The sequence below is a fragment of the Xiphias gladius genome, chromosome 8, assembly GCF_016859285.1.
Source record: "Xiphias gladius isolate SHS-SW01 ecotype Sanya breed wild chromosome 8, ASM1685928v1, whole genome shotgun sequence".
In the NCBI taxonomy this organism is placed as follows: domain Eukaryota; kingdom Metazoa; phylum Chordata; class Actinopteri; order Istiophoriformes; family Xiphiidae; genus Xiphias; species Xiphias gladius.
Window position 1 is genome coordinate 20,596,550 of NC_053407.1, and position 19,606 is coordinate 20,616,155.

The following is a 19,606-nucleotide window of genomic DNA, read 5'->3' on the forward strand; positions in this document are numbered from 1 at the left end:
CCATCTGGTAGGATTTGGGGTATATTCACTTCAGGAGCTCCTTAGACAGTGGAGACTTAAAAACCCCGTCACTCACAACTCTCTAAGCCAGATCAGGAATTATGTCAAAGCCATAGACAGTGCTGTGTCCTGATGGAGCTGGTAAAGTGTGAACTGGATTCTGTAATATAAACTGTCCTTATGTCTTGAGTGGACCCGTAGAATTTGCATGCTGCTGACTGCAATAGCACCTTGGATAATCTCATGGTCCAGAGCTGCATGAAAACTCAGTACCTGTACTGTTCACCTTTTGGCAGCCTGATACCTCTAAATCTCCTGTCCTGGTGTGTTCTCTCCTTTCCTCTCCCACTCCCCCTACGGTGTGTTTCATTGTGGCTGTATGTCCCTCCCTCCCTCCCTTGCAGCCTGAGGAACTGACTCTGCTGCTGATAAAGCTGCGGCGGCAGCAGGCAGAGCTAAACAGTATCCGGGAGCACACTGTAGCACAGCTTATGCAACTAAACATGGATGGCGACAACCCAAAGGTCAGGCCCCTCAGAGATGCCTCTGCAGGCGTGTGTGTTAGCGTGTGGTGTGTATGCCATCTTTACCCACTTCTATTATCCATCTTGATCCAGAGGATTTCTTTTGGTCTTCACGTATGGCTGATTTAAGGACAAAGGCCCTAAATTAAGCATTTTCTCCATGAAGGACCATGCGTTGGCTTGAAGTTGTCTGTTCATCATAATTGGGGATTAGCTGCTTAAGAAATCAACTTTTGCCAAAAATATGTGAAATGTCTGGAGACTAGCATCTGTATAATTGATCGGATCATCACATTTGGGCCATTTCAGCAGGGCAAACGGTTGATTGAGTCATTTTTACTATCATGAAGAGTCCAGACAGATGCTAGCCGGAAATGAAACTTAAAGCCATTGGTGAGCTTAAAGAGTGACCGGCTAAGGAGGTTAAGACCATTGGCAAATGTAAATGTTAATTCAGGATTTTTGCATTTAAGTCTTTTCTAAGACGTCAGACCACAGATTTGACCGCTCCTGATGTAGGTCAACAAGGCTTGAGGTGGAGAATGGTTGAGTTTGAGTGATTAGGGTTTGTAATCACTTTTGCACAGTTTTTTTTTTTTTTTTTTTAAATCTACTGTTCTACAATTTATTTGAGGTCTCGCTGTACCAGTGTAGCCAAAGATGGATGCCTTACCTTACGTAGTAGTAATGGGTTAGTATCAGGATACTCAAACCTGGTTACATGGTGTAGTTTAAGTATTATTTCAACCTCAGCTTACTGCTTTCTTTGTGTTTTGCCTGCACTTCAAGACTCTGCTGGGCTCTGTTGCCGTTATGGAGCTCTAGTCCAATTCTACACTCATTCTATTACCTTATGTATTACATCTGGTACCTGACCTAATTGTTTCAGCATGAGTGGTCCTACTTTCCTTTCTTCCTGGTTATCTTTGGGTATACTGTACATGACATGCTTGTGTGTGTGTGTGTGTGTGTGAGAGTGACTGTAAGAAAGACAACATGACTTCCTTTTCTTTTGTCTCACTCTCCTGTTGCCTTTTCTTTTTTCTCGTTTTTTGCTGCTGACGCTAGAATGACATTCTCTCCCATCACCTCCAAAGGAACCTCATGTTTTTGGACAATCAGGTGGGGTAATGCATGACTGCATGGCCCTGTCTCCTCTTTCTTGAACTGAACTAATTTAATGCTTTGCTTCTATTAGATTAATGAGTATGTAATATAATTTAAAATTTATCTCTATAGACATAACTTCAAAGCGTGGACCAGTGTCGCATTACCACAGCATTTATAGCCTAAGCTAGTCTGCAGCACCCGTTCCTAGATGGGCCTATTCCTTCATTAATTTGTCTGAATACTTACCCTAAACTCACCGTCAGCTATACTAACTGAGTATCTGGATATCACTCTGTTCTCTATAGTTGGTAGATGTGGACAAGCTTTATGTCTCCCATATAAAGTACACATACAGAAGCGTGTATAATATCATTGAACTGTTAACTGCCTGCAAAGGAAGGTTTAATCTTTTGTGTTATTTATTGCCCTGAAGTGCTTTGAGAGTTTGAATAATTACAAAAGTGCACTGTCAGTACACAAAGACACAATAACAAATGTCTTGCAATGATTCTAGAGAAGATAATTTCACATTTAAACAAGCTGTACTCAGATTGGTGTAACCATTGAGAAAGGGTGAGGCTTAACATTTACCATCTACTGCCACATACATTGCAATAATAGTGCTTACTCTATTTGTATCATAAAAATACATGAAGGTTTAACAGGAGCTGCAACTTTCTGCTGCTAACTTATTAGCAGCAGAAAGTTGCACTACAATGTCTTCCTGATCCTGTTTTTAAGAATCTCTTATTGCTTCTCATTGCTGTCTCCATCCCTGTCCACTGTGGATGCAGATGTTTATGTTTGACTCTGCTTCATGAGAGAGTGCAAGTGAGCTGTAACAACATTGTGGGTGTTGTCTCTGAAGTGAAGCGTTGCTATAAACTGACATTTGCTATATCACTCCTCTCCACACTGGACTAGATGAAGGAAAATGACCCTTTAATCGTCATGACTCACACTTTGATTGAGAACTCTGCCCCAAGGCCTCAACTTTACCAGCAAGTAAGGCCAGCCAAAGGCTTTGCTCCGCCTCATCCTCACCAGTCGCTGTTGTTCTTTTGGTCTGTTTTGCAATGCTCCTCCTTCGATGTCCAAGTCCCCATGGCATCTTGAGACTGGTCTCCCTGTATCGTTTGTATCGCCAGCACCTCCTCATCCATTGCTTTTGACTGTTCCTCTCTTATCATGAGAAGTCATGTCAAATATGGGCATGACTTGTAAAAGAGTAGTTTGATGTGTATGCTTCACTGTTAAGTTAAATCCCTTTCTCACTCTCAGGTTTGTGCGTTGGGGCTGGACACAGTTTACCCTAGAGGTTGCAGTGTGTTATGGAAATATTCAGTTAGCTGTTGGACTATCACTAAATCAAAAGTTAAAGCTGTGGTTACACCACGATCATTTAGGTAGCAAAGCCTGTAGTCTTTACTCATCTTCACCAGTGAAGGTGAGTGTGTGATTTTTTTTTTTTTTTTTTTTCATAACCCTTTGCAGGATGTGTTCCCTCTCATTAGCCAGCTGCAGGGGATTCGAATTAGGGCGACTTAATTCTGCAATGCCAGACTTGTCACTTGTCAGTGCAGTTCATTACCGAATACTATATCTATTTGTGAAAAAAGACATGCCCAATTTAAAGCCTGCTGGGGATCGTTTTTTCATTTTGTAATTTAAGTACAATAAAGTTGAATGATATTCACTTTTAGCACTTAGGATGTGTTATTCCACTCTTCTAAAACAGATATCCACCTCAATACCCTGTGTGCAGTTCATTTGGAGTCTGCTTTTTTTTTTTTTAATTTAAATCCTTTTCCATTCAGTCAAACACCGTTTTTAGTGGATATTAGTGGTTTAAGACCGGACACACTTGAGCGTCAACCGTTGAATAGACTCTATACCTAATATGGACAGAGGGGCAGTGATGAGGATCAAGACAAATGTTTTGTAGGTAAACTCTCTCTTCCTTTTTACTTGTCTTCATTCCCTCCCCCTGACCCCCTCTTGTCAGGCTAAAGAGGGCCGGCTTGTGTGTGACAATGGCTACGACATCACTTTGCCACTTTTGTGACCACCCGTTGAGGTGTAAAAGTGACGCTGAAGACTGCTCCCACCACCTTCACCCCATTACCCATTCATTGGCATACCAGCCCAGCAACAGCTGCATTACCACCTGTTCAGCTGCCAGATACCTGTCTCCCTACTCCCCCCCTCCTCCCCACATCACTCGTAGTCCACACCACACAACACAGTGATGCTCTCTGAGCTGTGGAAGTGTCTGCATGTTCTGTGTGGAATGCCACGTGGCTGTTAGGTCCCACCTGCTTTTACTGTACTGTGTGGTTCAACTGAGGAAAAAGGTTTTAAGAAAAATGTGTGTGAAAGAGTGCAGGTGTGAGTGTGGAGTGTTGGTATACAGTGGAGTCTGAAAGTATTTTGACAGTGAGCCATTTTTTGTGCTTTTGACTCTGTAGGCCAGCATGATGGATTTGAAATTAAATAATGTCAGTGAAGTTTCAGTGCAAAATCTTAGCTTAAAGGTAAGGATAATGAACTTAAACATACTCTACGACCAAAGCAACTAATGTTTTCGATGTGCGATCTGATTTGTGATATGATCACTTCTGTCACTTGGTGAAGACCAGACTACAAGCAAAAAGACCCACAACAAGAAGGGAAGATGGCTCCAGTTCAGTTCTGGCAGAGCGTCACAAGGAAGACACCAAGTGTTTGCTGATGTCTGTACACTAACCACCAACCACGGATATGACGATTGTTTAATTCAAATGAATGCAAATTTTTCAGTTAATCAAGAATATAAATTTAACCTGAAAGTTGGCACTATGACGTCATTGTTTAATTTCATATCAAATGTGGGAACAAACACAAAACAACACAGAAATATGTCACTGTCCTAATATTTATGGATTGCCCTTGTATCTTTTTTTAATAAAGAAGAGTGGGTGAATGATGAGTCATAATGTGATGAATGCATTACTTGGAAACATGGGATCCAATGCAGTTGAAATCATTTCCTGTTTTTAGCGGTGCTGTTTTTAAGGTTTAATGTTGTTGTTTTTTTAAATAAAAAGATTAGTGATATTAATACAAGAGAAAGGAAGGATGCCCTTTTTCTTTTCTTGGTTTTATACTGTATCAATGTAGGTGTATTAATATTATAAACATGTGAACTGCAGTACAGTCTGATATTTGCAATCTGCTGAAACTGCCTGTATTTTACTGTACACCAATATACTGACTGTATTTTAGCTGGGATTAAAGTAACTGAATACCTGTTTGGAGTTGTTGCAAGCATTATGAAGTTTTGTGTGTTAAAACTTCCTAAGGAGATCTGTGGTTAGTTTCTTATTCTGGGTTATTTTGTTATTCTATTATATCTTTAAGTAATAATGCACTTTGACTTACCACAGCTATGAGACCTGTAGAGTCCTGTCCTTGGACCATTTAGCTGCTGAGCTATGCTGGATAAAACCCAGTTGGTGGATACAGCTTATGCGCTGACTCTAGAGTTCACTAAGCAAGATTGTTTCACATGCCTTGCCCTTGTATTTGCAATAAAACCACTGCATTGTGCTGATGGAGACAAACGACCGTGGGTGATGTAACGTGAGGCACCAGAATCATCAGAGGAGAGAGTGTTTAGACTGGTGGCTCTCCCATCGTTGGTTTGCTAACTTAGGTTGTCCGATTGTGAAATGTGAGTTTCTGCTTGAGGATTAATTCCGTGGCTCAGTGAGAGAGCCTTGTCATGACACTGCATTAGATCTCCAGACTCTATGCATGTGCATATTTGTTTTCTCTGTCTGATGTTCTGTCTTTCTTCACAGTTGAGTCCGGACGACTACAGAGAACACGCCTATACGTGTATGCCAGAGGAGGTGGACACTGATGTAAGTTCGGTGTTAAACTCTAGCATGACATGATGCTCCATTCAACTGTCCATAATGGGTCACAACTCTTTTTTGTTTTTTTGTTTTCTCTTCAGACCAAACTTAGCAGGTTGTGTGAGCAGGATAAAGTGGTGAGGACACAGGAGGACAAACTTCAGCAGCTATACAGAGAGAAGGTGACTAAACGCTGCACATCTGTCATCTTTGCATTATCACACAAAACACTGCTTACAAGGTTGTGGTGCCAGGTGGAAAAAGAACAAACTGAAAAGAATATACAGTTTACACACTGTTTAAATTATAAGATTAGCTTGACTTATTTTTATATGCACAAAACTGAGAAAGAGAGGGGAAAAAAAACCCTTAAAAGTCTTGTATATCTGTTATAATGCTTAACTATAGCCCCCTCAAATTACATTCTGAAATGATTGACTGACTATTTGATGTGTCAGTTGACAGACAATAAATTGATGACAGTTTTGGTTATGGATTAATGAATAAATTAATTGCATGTAAGGATACCAAACAATGGCTGGTTCAAGGTTCCACAGTTTTGTTTTGTTTTTGTTTTTTTTGTTTCTGCTTATTTGTTATGATTTATATTGTTGGAGATCTGAGTTTTTGGACTGTTGATAAGAAAAAATAAGCAGCTGAAATGTTTGTTTATAGAAGGGGTGATTATTATTTTTGACATTTTTTACAGTAAGAAATCACTTGATTAATCACAAAAAATAAAACACAGTATTTAACAAAGTTTTACCAGTAAAGAAAATAAGATATTTGCATCATTCATTTTTATTTTATACCTTGCAAGATATATGGGAGCTAAAACCAAGGTCATGGCCCAAAAATCTTGAGGATCTATGCTGCAGGTTTAAATAATCCGTTAAGAGTTAGCAAAAGTTAGCTCATGTGAAATTCCACACTCATGCCGCATGTGTATTCGATGCGTTTTGTGTTCTTTCAGCACACCCTGGAGACAGCACTGCTGTCAGCCAGCCAGGAGATAGAGATGGGCTCTGATAACCCAGCTGCCATGCAGAGTGTCATCCAGCAGAGAGACTTACTGCAGAGCGGCCTGCTCAGCACCTGCAGAGAGCTGTCCAGAGTCACTGCTGTGCGTCATACAGTACATTCACACACACTACACACACATGCTTGACACTGATGTTCTCTTTCTTCAGGAGTGCTATTACAATGTGAGTTTTTACAACATCGCCATTCACAAAGTGTACCTCTCACAAACCAGGAGTTGGAGCGCTCATGCAGGGAGTATGAAAAGCTGGAAGGAGATGTGACTCTGGCTAAGAACAACCTGCTGGAGCAGCTAGAAGCACTGGGAAGCCCTCAGGTAGGATAATTCTTGACATGGAAACTGTGCTACTTTAATCTTGCACCACTTCTGCTGTCTAACACTGGCATAGAATAATAGTCGGGCTTTGGTTGCAGTACATATAAAGCAGAGCATCAGAGAAAGCTGAAATGTGGCAAGTTCCCTTGAACACCCATTCATCCTTTTTGTAGACACTTTTTTGACTCTGGGTAAAAAGTTAAGAAGATTTCTGTGCTCCAAAGCAACATACTGAGTGATTGATGACTGTAGCGACGATAGAGCAGGTCTTAATTAAGTCTGTCTTTTATCTCGTCCTTCATCATGGGAGAGGTGTAGAGAAAGAGAAACTGCTCTAACAGTTACTCCTGGTTGAGCCTGAGCAAGAGCCAATGCTAATTCAGAGTAGAGAAGTGAGAGGGCCAGCAGGGAGTCTGGACATCTTCTTCTTAAGTGCACTTCACATGAAGGCAAAACTGTCATCAGCAAGGAGGAGATAATTACGTGTCCATTTCTCTTGCTCTTCTATTCTCCCTCTAGCCCTTCTTTCCTCAGTCTAACTATAACCCTCCTCTCATCTCTCCTCTTTGCTCAACCCATTCTGAGGCTAATATTTCACACAGACAGTAGTAGCTAGAGCAGATCAGTGTCTGCGCTGACTGCAAACCTTAGCAAAAGCATAATCTCCCCTCTCACTACTGCATATTCCCATCTCCTTCATTTTCTTTAGCATCTTGCTCTGTCTCTTGCATGTTAATCTTGCATCACAAGCCCCAGAACTCAGAGTTAGAGGTTAATCTCCAGGTAATGTTTGGTGATTTGGTTTTCTCTGCGCACCCAGACAGAGCCTCCCAGCCAGGAGCATGTCTGCATCCAGAAAGAGCTGTGGAGGATTCAAGATGTGATGGAGGCCCTCAATAAACACAAAGCTCAGAGAAATGCTGTTGAGGGGATGGGTTTCTATGGGCCCAAGACTAACTTCAGCAAGCACAAAAACGAGGTGAGGCACCACTAACACAGAAACCAAACAGTAACAGAAAATAAATCAAAAACTGTTTTGATAATCATTTAACTGTGTAAGTCATTTATCAAACAAAAATTCCTAACATTTTCCAGGTCCAACTTATCAAAGACGAGGCTTTTTTCTCTTTCTCTTTTATATAATTTTTTCACAATCTTCTGACATGTTATAGACTAAACAATTTAACCATAATTGGCAGAGATAATTTACCCAGACCTCCTGCAGTTGTGTATATGATGATCAACTTAAACTGAGGGCTCAAACTGCAAGCGCTGCTCATGGGCAATATGAGTGGTGGTTTTTTGAGTGGATGTGTCACTCGTGCTGTAACAGCATGTGGCGTTCTCTCTCTGGCTAATCAGCTGGTTAGCCCGTTCTTATGGTCCAGAACTACTCAGTGCCAGATGGTGCTCGCCCTGAGTGTGCGTGGTGGCGCCATGTGTCACCTTGCTTCCTGTCCTGTCATGCCCTGTATAATCCCCAGGAGGAGGACTCGGTACCCCCACGGCCACCCCTACCCCAGTCCTACAAGCCCAACCCCCCTACTGTGCCCCCTACGCCCTCTCATGCTGGCGTGCGCCCTTCATCACTCCACAGGCCGGAGGAAAGGAAGGCCAATCACAGGAATGGCACGCACAGCGTAAGCTTGTTGACCCATTGACCTCATGGTTGACCCCGCCCTCAGCTGTGTCATCACACTTCATTGCTCGCTGTGATGGCTTTCACTTTCATTTTGATGGACATCTCATGTCTTTTGGATTGTTTTTGGTTGGATCATATCCCTTTATTTACTTGCTGCCATGCTCCCCTCGTCTTTTTTTTTTTTTCAGGCAGTTGGATGAAGCCTTGTTTGTGTTTTTTTTGTTCACTCTTTTTAATTGAATTGCCATACCATCCTTTTCTGTGTCTGTTTCTGTGTGTTGAGAAGTAGCAGTTCTATTTTGTTGTATCCTTTCTGTGGTTGCAAATAAAGCCACGTCTGAGTTTGAAAATCGTCCTGCTGCCTACTTTTTCATTTGGCTGTAGAACAGTGTGTCAAACTCAAACTACATTGGGAGTTTTTCTTCTTTATGTTTTAATATTGCCCTGTTTGTAAAAGCATCATATTTTCCAGTGTTGGATATCTCAGTTTGGAGCCAAACTCTCAATAACTAAATCAGTGCTGTTTTGCATGCGTGTTTAATTTTTTTTTTTTTCTGTTGCTCATCTGCAGGGTCCAGACTACAGGCTATATAAGAGTGAACCAGAGCTCACCACAGTAGCTGAAGTGGATGAGAGCAATGGAGAGGACAGATCTGAGCATCCGTCTGATAGAGAACATTCTGGAAACAAAGGTACATTCGAGTAGAACAAGACCAGGTAACACGATGCCAGTTTCTGATGGCATTTTTCCAGTGAAGCCCAGTAAATTATAAAACATACACTAACAAAAAAATCAGTGACCTGATGAAATTATAGCACTGATAGTAGCCATGGTTACCAAGGTATTTACATAGGCATCAGTTTGACAAAGAGCATGAATACAAGGTCAGGCTTTTCTCCAAAGGCGTAAGCTAGGTCAGTACAGTATTTCACAAAGTAACTCTCGTATCAACCATTGCTCTGTGCCCATGTGTTACCATGGTGACATACACAAAGTGACATTTGCACAGGCATTTGCTTGGATTTGATTTAAAACGCATAATTGACCATACCGCTCAGCCTTTTTTACTAGTTTGAAATGTGTGTCAGTGCTGGGATAACTTAGTTATTCTATTTTTTCGACTTTATTTAGACTTAATGCAACAATGCTTTTGCTGTGACAAGATGGATTAGAATTGCCTAAAGAGCAAATTGGGCTAAATTAGGTGAAATATCTTGCACAGCGTGATCGGGGTGTTCTGAAGTTGAATAATTACACTGTAGCCCCACGCTTGTTCCACATAATCAATTGTAGCAAGTAGCTGATGCTGCCTGGAGACGCTGTTGGAAATGCTGTAATTGTTGATAAAGCATACGTCATGTCAGATTTTATATTCCCAGGGTTAAACTTAAAGGTCTCATGGATACACAGATTTAATCCAACAGACTTCAAAAAATATTGATCATCAAATTGATGAGAAAACTCCAGTAGGTGGATTAGTGAGCATTATCATACTCTTAAATACAAGCTGGAGATACAGTAAAGATTATGTGCTAACATGTCTCAAATATGGATTATAATCGGTATTATCTATATATTATCCAAGAGTTTTCTGTTACAACATGTACATCCTGTATTTTAATAATGTGCAAACTCAGTTCATAAAACTCAGCTCCTCAGTTTATTGTTAGAAATGTGTTGTATTAAAGCAGGTGCTCTGCTATTGAACGAGGTGGCTTACTGACCTCTTGTCTCTTGCTAGGGATGTCCTACCCGGTCGGCATCGTCCCACCCAGAACCAAATCTCCAGTGGCAGAGTCTTCTTCCATAGCTTCATATGTTACATTAAGGAAGAGCAAGAAGCCGGACCCTAGGACGGTAAGTCCGGGGACTTAAGTCCTCATGGCTCTGGAGGTGATGTGACTTCTAATATTAAGTGTAAATTGTTCTTAGCATGTTTTAACCTTTTGGATCATGGTATGGTGCCAGGTATTGCCATCAGTTGTCAGGTTATTAAGCTGCTGGTTGACTAAAATGTGCAGAAGAGGCCACTCATCGTGTAGCCAGGATGTGACTCATGCTCTCAGAAACCAGGCTGTCATAAAATAGATGCTGAGCTTGTTTTTTTCTACAGTTTCCAGCCTCAAACACTTACAACTTAAATATAGTAACAATGCCATTAGTGCACCACACTGTAGGCTGTGTGCTGTTTTTAGTGTGTCTGTATCTGTCTGTGTTGGAAAAAAAGATGGACATACATTGTAATTGAACCAGGGAGGACTTGCACACATAGTCCTCCCTGGGGGACATAATAGACCATGGTATAGACCAGGGAAGACTGCTTACTCGGGGTCTGGATGGGATCCAGATCTGCCAGACCCACCAGCATGGCACAAACCTGAGAGTGAACAACTTCTCCTCAGTTTACTTCAGAAATCAGCCATGATCTTCAGCCTTTCCTGCACAGGCAGTAACAGGCCCCCGAACTCTTTGAGTGCACCCATGTGTGCCAGCAGGAGCATGTCAGTGCAAAGCAGTCGGCAGTCAGTTTGGTTCTAAGAGAGTGAACGTTAAAGAGCCATTTCACCCTTATTATTGTAGTTATTATGTCAATCTTGACTGTTAGCTTTGTGTAAAGTAGCAAAACGTTTTTCCAGTACGTGCAGTATGGGCAGAGAGAATGTGGATTATTTTGCTTGGTCAAGTTTACACCGTTTTCAACAATACCTAGTATTCACTGCAAATGCTGCATCATGAGATCTGACCCAACCAGACCATGATGCCACTTAGCTCTGCGCCCGAACTGTGTCTCTGCGTAGTAAAAATTTACCATGGTGGCATTTGTGTCCTAGCCTTGAATATCTGACAGTGATGCTACATTATTATTAAGTCTCCGTGTCTGTGGGTTGTCCTCTCTGGTTAACAGGAGCGTCCACGTAGCGCAGTGGAGCAGCAGCTGTGTGCTGCGGAGAGTGGCCGGCCCAGGATGAGTGTGGAGGAGCAGCTGGAGAGGATCCGTCGCCACCAGCAGGGTGCCCTAAGGGAGAAGAAGAAAGGCCTCAGCATCCGGGGTAGCAGCCAGGAGAACACGCCCTCTCGCAGTCACTCATTCACTAAAGAAAAACGCAGCATCCAGGTACTGGACGACTGACGCAGACATTATTTTGACACTAAGGCAGCGCTGAAGTTCACACTTGGTTGAAATCGAATCCAGGAACCCTGTCATGTCATCGGATCTCTCTGCATCTTCGTCTTGTTTGTTCTGTCTTTTTTAGTCCCAAATGAGACGCAGAGATGTGGTGATGTGCAGTGACATTCAGGAGCTGGAGGCCTCCCTCAGGCAGCAGGAGGTCGTGAGGGAGCAGGAGACGCCCGCTGAGGAGATTGCCCGTCTCAAGGAAGCCTGTCAGGCTGACCACTTTAATGTGGACCGAGAGGTAAGGCACAGCAGTTTGCTGTCTTACTGCTCAGATTGAGCGGGCTAATATTATCACAGGCAAATCATTTAGGAAATGTTTACCAGCAGCACGTCAAGTATTGTGGAATAATCAGGAAGCTGGCATAATTAAATGGAATTACTATTTTTAATACAGTAAAACTAAAAGCCTTAAAGTATGTTGTAACGAATAATGTTATGAAAAAAACTTGATTCTTGAGCTTGTTTTGTAACTACGTGCTATGGTATTTTAAAAGTATTGCCTTGTATTAAATATCGGACTCATTTAACACATGCGTATTGAGGGTATGCATTGCAAAATTACGGGGGAGATGTGTGTCCTATTTGGCTTACTTTTAGGCCTTCCTTAGAAGTCAGCTACTTTACTGTTGTTACATTTGTGGCATCTACCAATATTTAAAGTTGCAAAACAAAGCATCGAGGATTTTTTTTTCCAATGCAAAACTGAGCATTACACAATGACCCCTTATACTAACATATTTTTATAGGCTGCGTATAAGCTATAAGCTAGATTTCATCAATGAACTCCCTACAGTATATATTCCTGACTGATCGACTAATCTCTGCATGCTGCAGAATGTCTCATATTAGGTCTCTCTTGCTCCAGGACAAAGCCTAGGGGATGCTCCATTTAGTTCAAACAGACCCAAAATGTGGAACAGTCTCCTGTACCGTATGATGATGATGATGACGATAATGAGCATCAGTCATTTGTTTATGAATGTTATTTTCTGGTTTTTCTGGTCTGTTTTTTCCATTTGTAAAGCAAAATGTATTCCATTAATTTATATGACGTGTTATATAAAGGGTTTGTTCTCTGGTCGTGTCTCTTCAGCTTTCTGTGCCTGACAAAGTGCTGATTCCTGAACGTTACGTAGAGTCAGACCCTGAGGAGGATCTGAGTCCTGAGCAGGAGGCTGATAAGCAAAGGAAAGTTGACCGCATCAAAGCCCTCATAGCAAAAAACAGGTAAACACACTACCGTGATCTGTTGTCGCCAGTAACTATTTATTAGCAAGGACAGGCCTGGTGGGGCCTTTGATAATAGATGAGGATGCTTTGGTGAAAGGGCTATCTGTGCAGGAGAGCACTGCTGCAGATTTCATGCATGAAATTCTTTCTAGAATTGAGGGGTAAGTTTGGGGTCATAGCAGGACATAACCATAAACTGTTCAAAAGGAGGTCACACTGCCTGCCTGCGCTTTCCATGCAGATCACTGCTTTAGATGTGCAGAAACGTCGATGCTCTTATCTCCAAGCCACACTGGCATTTAATTCTAAATGTCATCCCTCTTGAATTGATTTAAAAGAGATAGCTTGTTTCTCCCCCGGTAATTGTTCTTATTCTGAAAGTGTGCTTAGAATTAAAGTTGTATACTGTATACTACAGAAGTCTTTTCTGTATGCGTGTGTGCTCCTAGCATGCAAAATGTGCTGCCTAGCACGGTTCTAAGCCCAGAGGAGGAGACTGAAGAGGAGGTTACTGTACAGGAGAAAGAAAAAATGATTAATATCTCCTACGAGCTGGCAGCTGAGGCCTCCAAACGCAGCAAGCTGGTAGCAGGTACATCTCTAGAGAGAGACGGTGTGTGGGGGGGTTGCATGTCATAAAACATAAGCTAGTGGGAGCCTGTTCTTACTTTCTGTTGTGGTTTATCCAACTGCAGCTGCTTCCATTGTGCATGTGTTCAGTTATTTATCATTGTAGTCTCATTAGTTACCTTGTTCATTTTATTGACTTCAGTGATTATTTGTGGTTTTTGGCCGTTGAGTCCTCAGCTACATATGCAAGTTGTTTTTAGTTCTTTCGTGTGTTTGTGTGTGTGTGTGTGTGTGTGTATGTGCGTGTTCATCACATTGTTCTGTTTCGTTGCAGTGAAAAACCCGTCGTCCTCTTCCCCACCCCTTCCACAGTCTCCTAATACACCCCCTCAGCTCACTGACGGGTCTCACTTCATGTGTGTGTAGTAGCACCAGTAAGCGCCTTCATCAATCTGTTTTGTCCATACTCACAATGCTAAACTGTTCCCGCGATTTTTATTGTTGTTTCTGGGGAGAAATATCACGTTAGAATGGAGGGATTCATGAAAAGTTACATAAAATATGTAAAGTATGTATTCTGTGTCGCTGTAGCTGCGGTAGCTGTACCTGCTGTGCCTGCCACTTTTTCCACATCGTGTGGTACTTCTTGTAGTCTGTGTAGTTACTCACAGTATTTATAGTTGCCTACTGATAAAACTCAAAAGACGTTAATATTGAATTGAATTATCAGACAGAGGGAATCCTAGTTACCCAGTGGCTAGTGTTATTTTTGGAGCATAACTTGACTTTTTCTCAACTCCTCTCTCTCTGCAGCGCAGGCGCTTGCCTCAGTAAAAACCTACACATGAAGGAAACGGCAGTAGAAGTATGAAGACGCCCCTGAAGACTTACCCAAGGACATCAGCACAAGACGGAGTAGAACTGCCTATTCTGTCCTCTGGGGTGACTTCTGTATGCTCACTGTGACGTTTAAGCTCCTATGCCACCAACAACACTTTCTCTGTGACATTTCACTGCAGTTGCTTTGAGACAGCTTTGATACTGTTATTGTTGCAGTTCCATTTTCAGTTTCTACAAGGTTTTTAAGTTTATTTTATTATTTATATGGTTTTATTAGGGTCTTCTTTGAATATGGGCCAATGTCTATCTGTATATATATGAGGCTAATAGACTGAGTTTTTGGCTGAGCCACATTTTCCATTCATGTTTCACCACCTGTCCGAAAAGGTTACAGGAACATGTTTTCACATATTTTAGTTCACTTAAATCTTTTATAATTCACTCAAATAGTTTTTCAATCATCACTCATCAGCCAACCATTCATATTTATCCATTTATTGTAAAGAACCTTTGTCGACACAAAACATGAGTATGTAAGAGACATAGATCCCTCCATTATAATGAAAGGAGGAGCCAGTTTAATGCTGCAGACTAAGATTATTTGTGATTTCTCCTGCTTCTGGGTTGTAACTATTTAAAAACAAGATCTTCTGCATTCCCTGTCACATTGTTGCTGACACTTATGTGAATGTTCTGGCTTAAGTCCCTCTTTACTGTCTTTTTTTTTTTTTTTTTTTTTTTAAATTGCTGAGAGATATATTTAAACTGAGAGATAGACAAAATCAGATTTTAGTTCTATTTTATGATGTTGGTTTGAAGCCCTGGAACTAAAAAAAAGAAAAAGAAAAAAAAGATTAGCACATGTAAAAAGCAATAAAACTAAAATGTTTGTGGATCCAGGATCAACTTTTTTGTGTGTACAAAGTGTAATTATCAGAGGTTTACTGTGTATATAATGTACATGGTACAGCAGGATGGGAGGATGTATCCAGCATATGGTTACATACTAGATTTGATTTGCAAATGTTCATATCCCATCTGTTTTATATCATGTTAAATAAATGTTTCTGTTCTTAATGTGTGGTTGCGTTTGTGTTCTTTACCACTCCATATACATTCAGTCCTGTTCATCGAAAGTGTGATTAGTGACACATTATCTTGACATTAACTCAGCCGGAACAATTTTTCACAGTGAAAAGTGAGGATACTCATGAAAATGGTTTTGCTTGATCTCAACATTCAGGCCTTCTGAGAATTTTGAGAACATTTAAAGTTTTATGCTAGAATAATGTGTGCATTTTCCGCTTCATCAGTAATAATCAAATGTAAATGATCTCATTGGTAGATACAGGTGAAGGTGGGATTATTTCATTCAGTCAAACTGATGAGGCCCTCAGTATGAGTGACAGCCAGTTTAAATATAGAACAGTGGCTCCCTCTTGTGGTCTTTCTGCTGCTGCAACATGGTTCATATCCTGCAACTTCGAACACAGCATTCATGGTGGTGGTGGATACCTCAACTTTCCCAGAAAACTTTCTAATAAGGCATCCTTCATGATGAGTTTGTAGGTGTAACCAATGTTCTTATTAATGATTAATAAATAATTTAATAATCCTTTATAGATCAGTTGCAAGCCATTAAAAAGAGCAACTTTGGGGTTGTCAGATTGTGAAAAATAGCTGTGGCTGGCTCATCTCTGTTTGGCAATAATGCAGCGATAGATAATCACAATCTATTAGAAAGTATTTGTGGAATAAACGCTTTCTAATAAGTCACCAAGTCTATATGTTATATGATAATAATATAAGATGTTATAAATACAGTTTGGTCCAGATACCCTGCAGACTTTCCAAGAATGTAAGTGGTCCATTACAGTGTCTACCTGATGAACTACATCACTATCCATAAAGATAAATCAAGTGTCCCGGTGGAGGAGGATAAACAAAAAAAGGATTCTTCACAACCTGGCAACTCAAAGGTTCGTACCGAACGAATGAATGAAAAACTATTATCATTTAAGCACCATACACCTAAAGGTGCCCACCCCCACATGGGCTTACAGAGGTTACATTACCTTCAGAGGCTGGAGAAGACAAAAAGAAAGGAAGGCAGTGCATGGCACTGTACACATGTATCAAACACATTTTATCAGATATAACCTGAACAAATTAAACACACAACACTGTCATAATGTTAATGATAAGACATTGAACAAAAATGGTATCAAAAAATAAATGTCCTATATGTATACATGCACTGTAATCTACATCCATCTGCCATGTCAAGCAGTACCGGGACGCCCAGCAGACACCTGCAGGAAGAGTCTGAATCGAAGATCATGGTTAAATGGACCGTAGAATACAAAATGCGTCTCATTCAAATCACACAGGTGATTCTCTCAATCCTCCTCCGGGACTGAAAGGAAGCATCCCGGTTCAAAGAGACCTCTGAGCTCCGGCCAGGTTGATGGCGACGTATTGCCCGAGGGTGGTAAGCGTGCTTAATGACACAATGTGTTTCCGGTTTGGATTTGCACGATCTTTCCTCTGACCATTTCTCCTGGTAATTGATCATTATTAATAGCTTATCACTGAGAGCATTGGGAGCATTAAATGACTAACCCCGAATAAAGCCATTATGTTTTCCCAGACCCTCAGCAGATGTATGTTGATGGTCCCCGAAGGAGGACCCCCCACCCTAGGCCGGGGAGTCTTTTCTGTGGTAAACACTGACTCCTCTATTTAAAAGAAAAGAAGACACACATGGAAAGTTTAAAGGCCAACGTCAGAGTTTGCGCTCCTCGTGCCGCCTCTGGCCAATCAGAGAGCAGACGGTGTGATTTGACCCCGCCCTCCCTCTGCAATCGAGCGTCTGACGGTGCCACGAGTAAATTATAATATCGAAAGTGTCCAACTGTACGTTCGCCGCTGAAATGGCTGCTGAGGCTACAGTGGAAGCATCCGCACCGAGCACCGAGAACAATGCACCGGCCGTACAGGCAAACGGCGGCAGCGGCGAGGAGAAACAAAAGGGCCTCATCGAAGCGGCAACAGGGGAGCCAGGCAGCAGCGTAGAGCCGAAAATTGAAGAGGTGGGCGCGGAGGCCGGCGGAGAGAAGCCCGCCGAGGCGGCAGACAAGGCCGCGAGCGAAGCGGTGACACACGGCGCTGCTGGAACGGTCACCCAGCAGGCGACAGCGGCTCCTGGAGCACCGGGGCAGAAGCCGGACTCGGAGCAAAGCTGCGGAGGTGGCAACAGCGAGCCTGCCAACGATAACGCGGGGAAAGAGGCGAAGGAGGAACCGGGAGAAGAGAGTCGGTGCTCGGGGATGGACTGCGAAAAGAGCAAGACAGTTTGCGAAGACGGCGAGAAACCGAGCGGCGGAGGCGGGGAGCTGGGCGATAAGAGGCGGCCGAGTGTGGAGATGTCCTCCTCGGATGGTGAACCGTTGAGCCGTATGGACTCCGAGGACAGGTTGGTTGGCGAAATGACAGGTCATTCTTGACCGGTGTTGGGTGGGTGTGAACGCGTTACAGTAGCTACGGACAGTAATAGTCCTCCCATCCCATCTTTTGAACGAGCACTGGTTAACAATTAATTTTTAGTTAATTTGAGTTTTTGTTGTTAATAGGTCGATCCATCAAACAATATACTATACCCTCATTCATTTTCATTGAGTAACTTGTGATATTTGGATGTTAGCTAGTTGTAGTAAGGATCAGACATGTCCTCAGACCTCAATGAAAAAAAACCAAAAAAAACACTTAATTGCATGTGATATGGTTTTCCCATCCAAAAATTTAAGCACCTCCCTTTTAAAAATTCATCTACACCTACTCTCTCTACATCATTGGAAAACCTAGAACCTGTGTATATACAAATACAAATACAAACCCATTTTCCATATCTATGTGGTGGAGGTTTCAGATTTCCCCATCACACTTCCGTAAGTTGCATATTGGATCATGAATGGTTTCCAGACTAGTTGTTATGTCTCCAGATCATCTCGTGTGTACAAGAGCACAGAGAAACTCGCCACCTTCGGCGGATGAACGGGAAAATTGATTTCTAGTTTAAAATTTGACACACAACAACATTCTGCACACGGAAGTCAAACATCCAAGTAAAGTATCGATAAGCAAAACAAATCTTTAAGGCGAGGGAGGTTTGAAACATGGTGGGAAAATTACATTTATTGAAAGGTAATTCTACTGATCTCATTAATAAAACTGTGGCTAAAACACTGGACTCGAAATGGCAATGGGAAATAAACTGTTACTTGTTGAATGAGTGACGGGTAAACAATTCCCTATGAGCACTTTGCTGATTTTGACAGCAGAGAAAATTAATAATATAGTCCTAGGAGCATTGAATACAATGATATAATTGATTTGGCATGAGTGATGGAATTGGCATGCATGGGAAATCAGTTGGAGCCTGAAGGCTTTCACGCATAGTGGCTACGTAATGTGGCAAGTGATATCTGCACCTGTTCTTCACTGCTTTGCAAAGTCTGATCTAAGCTATGAAGATATTCTCGATGGCCTTAGTGCCCGTGTTTTATAACTGTGGAGCTGTACTATTCCTCCTTCCTCTCTCTCTCTCTACCCACTCCACCCTCTCCTCGTCCTCAGTATCAGCAGCACCCTGATGGAGATGGAGAGCACGGTGTCCAGCGGACGCTCCACTCCTGCTATGATGAATGGACAGAGCAGTGCCAGCTCCTCTGCAGCTAAGACAGTGGCCTACCCCTGCTGCTGGGATCTCTGTCCACAGTGCTTCAACTCCAGTCCTGATCTGGCAGAGCATATCAGGGGTATTCATGTGGATGGGCAGAGAGGAGGGGTTAGTAGTCCTTACATGCTTAACATGACGGTGCAGACACCCAAGACAGAGTAGAACTATTTGCTGCAGTCGGTCAGCATGCAACATTTGAGTATTAAACAGTTGATTCAACTTGCTATGAGCAGTTTTCTTTTGAACAACTTCCTGCTGAAGAACTCCTCCCCTTCAAAACTGCTCAGAGTGTGTTCTGTGAGTTATCTGGTATAACAGGGACACAGTCTCTGAGAGATGTTGCTGTTGAACCCTTTTCAAATCTAATTTATCAGTGTTGTGACCATGACAAACAATATTTCTGAATGGCTAATTACCACTAGTGGTTTATTTTGTATGAACAGACCCTTTAAGTTTTATTGATTGCTTGTATGCCACCCAGTGGGCAACATCACTAAATTACTATGCACTACGCCTC

At 42.0% G+C, this 19,606-nt stretch overlaps 2 protein-coding genes across 14 annotated transcripts in view; both read left to right on the plus strand.

Moving 5' to 3' along the window:
* LOC120793068 (pleckstrin homology domain-containing family A member 5-like) overlaps positions 1-15,428 on the plus strand; it is a 76,764-nt gene extending 61,336 nt beyond the window's left edge. For 5 of the 9 annotated variants that reach the window (XM_040132710.1, XM_040132716.1, XM_040132714.1 and 2 more), the window contains 13 exons: positions 5,477-5,539; positions 5,635-5,715; positions 6,507-6,656; positions 6,789-6,890; positions 7,711-7,869; positions 9,104-9,224; positions 10,275-10,390; positions 11,439-11,648; positions 11,788-11,949; positions 12,805-12,938; positions 13,391-13,533; positions 13,846-13,945; positions 14,325-15,428. In XM_040132710.1, coding sequence (XP_039988644.1) covers positions 5,477-5,539; positions 5,635-5,715; positions 6,507-6,656; positions 6,789-6,890; positions 7,711-7,869; positions 9,104-9,224; positions 10,275-10,390; positions 11,439-11,648; positions 11,788-11,949; positions 12,805-12,938; positions 13,391-13,533; positions 13,846-13,937 — 1,533 coding nt within the window. In that variant the 3' untranslated portion in view covers positions 13,938-13,945; positions 14,325-15,428. Of the gene's footprint in view, positions 1-404; positions 525-1,592; positions 1,647-5,476; positions 5,540-5,634; positions 5,716-6,506; positions 6,657-6,788; positions 6,891-7,710; positions 7,870-9,103; positions 9,225-10,274; positions 10,391-11,438; positions 11,649-11,787; positions 11,950-12,804; positions 12,939-13,390; positions 13,534-13,845; positions 13,946-14,324 lie in introns of all 9 variants that reach the window. The other 4 variants (XM_040132717.1, XR_005707934.1, XM_040132711.1 and 1 more) reach the window with 4 other exon arrangements.
* A 1,696-nt stretch (positions 15,429-17,124) lies between these two features.
* The window catches only part of LOC120793298 (zinc finger protein aebp2-like), a 66,891-nt gene continuing 64,409 nt past the window's right edge, over positions 17,125-19,606 (plus strand). For 2 of the 5 annotated variants that reach the window (XM_040133234.1, XM_040133237.1), the window contains exons 1-2: positions 17,125-17,826; positions 18,987-19,197. In XM_040133234.1, the coding sequence (XP_039989168.1) occupies positions 17,285-17,826; positions 18,987-19,197 (753 nt within the window). In that variant the 5' untranslated portion in view covers positions 17,125-17,284. The remainder of the gene's footprint in view (positions 17,827-18,986; positions 19,198-19,606) is intronic. The other 3 variants (XM_040133238.1, XM_040133235.1, XM_040133236.1) reach the window with 3 other exon arrangements.